Source organism: Aphanomyces invadans (genome assembly GCF_000520115.1).
Source record: "Aphanomyces invadans strain NJM9701 unplaced genomic scaffold supercont1.17, whole genome shotgun sequence".
Lineage (NCBI taxonomy): Eukaryota > Oomycota > Saprolegniomycetes > Saprolegniales > Verrucalvaceae > Aphanomyces > Aphanomyces invadans.
In genome coordinates, this window is record NW_008580162.1 from 841740 (window position 1) to 842761 (window position 1022).

Consider the following 1022-nt stretch of genomic DNA (forward strand, 5'->3'; position numbering starts at 1 on the left):
TCGCGGACTTCAGCAGTGGTTGCCGGACGCTGCGCGAGCCGGAACACATCAATAAATTTATTAGTCGTTTATCTCGGCTGAAATATTCCTGGTCGATGGAAGGCTCCAGCGATCAGCTCTCTGACCGTACGCTCCCTGACGGAGGGTACTACCGGGATGGCGAAGCACAGCCCGGGATCGATCTCCAAGCAAGACGCCAGGAGATTGAAGACCTCGTCTATGAAGACGAGACTACGTCCTCTATGAGTGGCGTGGAGGACAGGCTCGTGGTAACCGAAGATCCTCCGTTGAGGTTGTTGAGCCGAGTGCCGGTTCCAGCCCCATTTCATGCAGCTCGACCGTCGCTTGGTCCATTTCCAGTGATGGTCCAGTCCCAAGAAGTGCATCATCATTATCAGCAGATTGCGGATGATCCTGCTCTAGCTGCGTTGGAACGAGCACGACGGGACGAACAGATTATTGCCCAGGCTGCGGAGTTGGCCCGGGTGTCTGTCAAGAACGAGTCAATGCAAAGCGCTGGACTTGCGCTGCAAGAAGAGCTCAAGGGGCTAGACAAGCCGGAGAAGAGCAAGCGATGCGGGTGGCACAGGCTGAGGTACAGTTGCAGCATTACCACACAGAGCAACAAATCGCTGCTGATGAGGCCCCAAAGGCCCTCGAAGTATTTCGGCAGTTGGAATCTCAAGTTGCCGAATTATTGCGCCGTGACCGGGAGCGTGAAGCTGCGATGGAACGCGAGGGCATGGCGTGGACTCAGTCTCTTAAGATTGAGATGAGTCGTGGCCGGAGCGATGCAAATCGTGTTGGAGATGTCAAAGTTCCTGGGGTTGCACCACCTGGAAGTTGGCCTCAATCGACTACGGGAGTGGATTCGGGGAGGAGTGCCTACTCGAGCCGCCAGCAAATGGTCCCTCTGCTCAGTGGATTCGCTGCACCGAAAGCCCCTCGTTACACGGTACATTCGGTGGACCACCGCAAGACGTTTGCCAAGCAATACCATGAGTACTGTAATGAATGTGCTC

General features: G+C 55.5%; 1 protein-coding gene across 1 annotated transcript; it reads left to right on the forward strand.

Annotated features, from left to right (window-relative positions):
- Positions 1-95: 95 nt before the first annotated feature.
- On the forward strand, positions 96-776 carry H310_08455 (hypothetical protein; the record flags this gene model as incomplete). Its single annotated transcript, XM_008874188.1, has 2 exons — positions 96-595; positions 653-776. The coding sequence occupies 2 exons, from the start codon at positions 96-98 to the stop codon at positions 774-776; spliced, it is 624 nt and encodes a 207-aa protein (XP_008872410.1).
- Positions 777-1022: the final 246 nt, after the last annotated feature.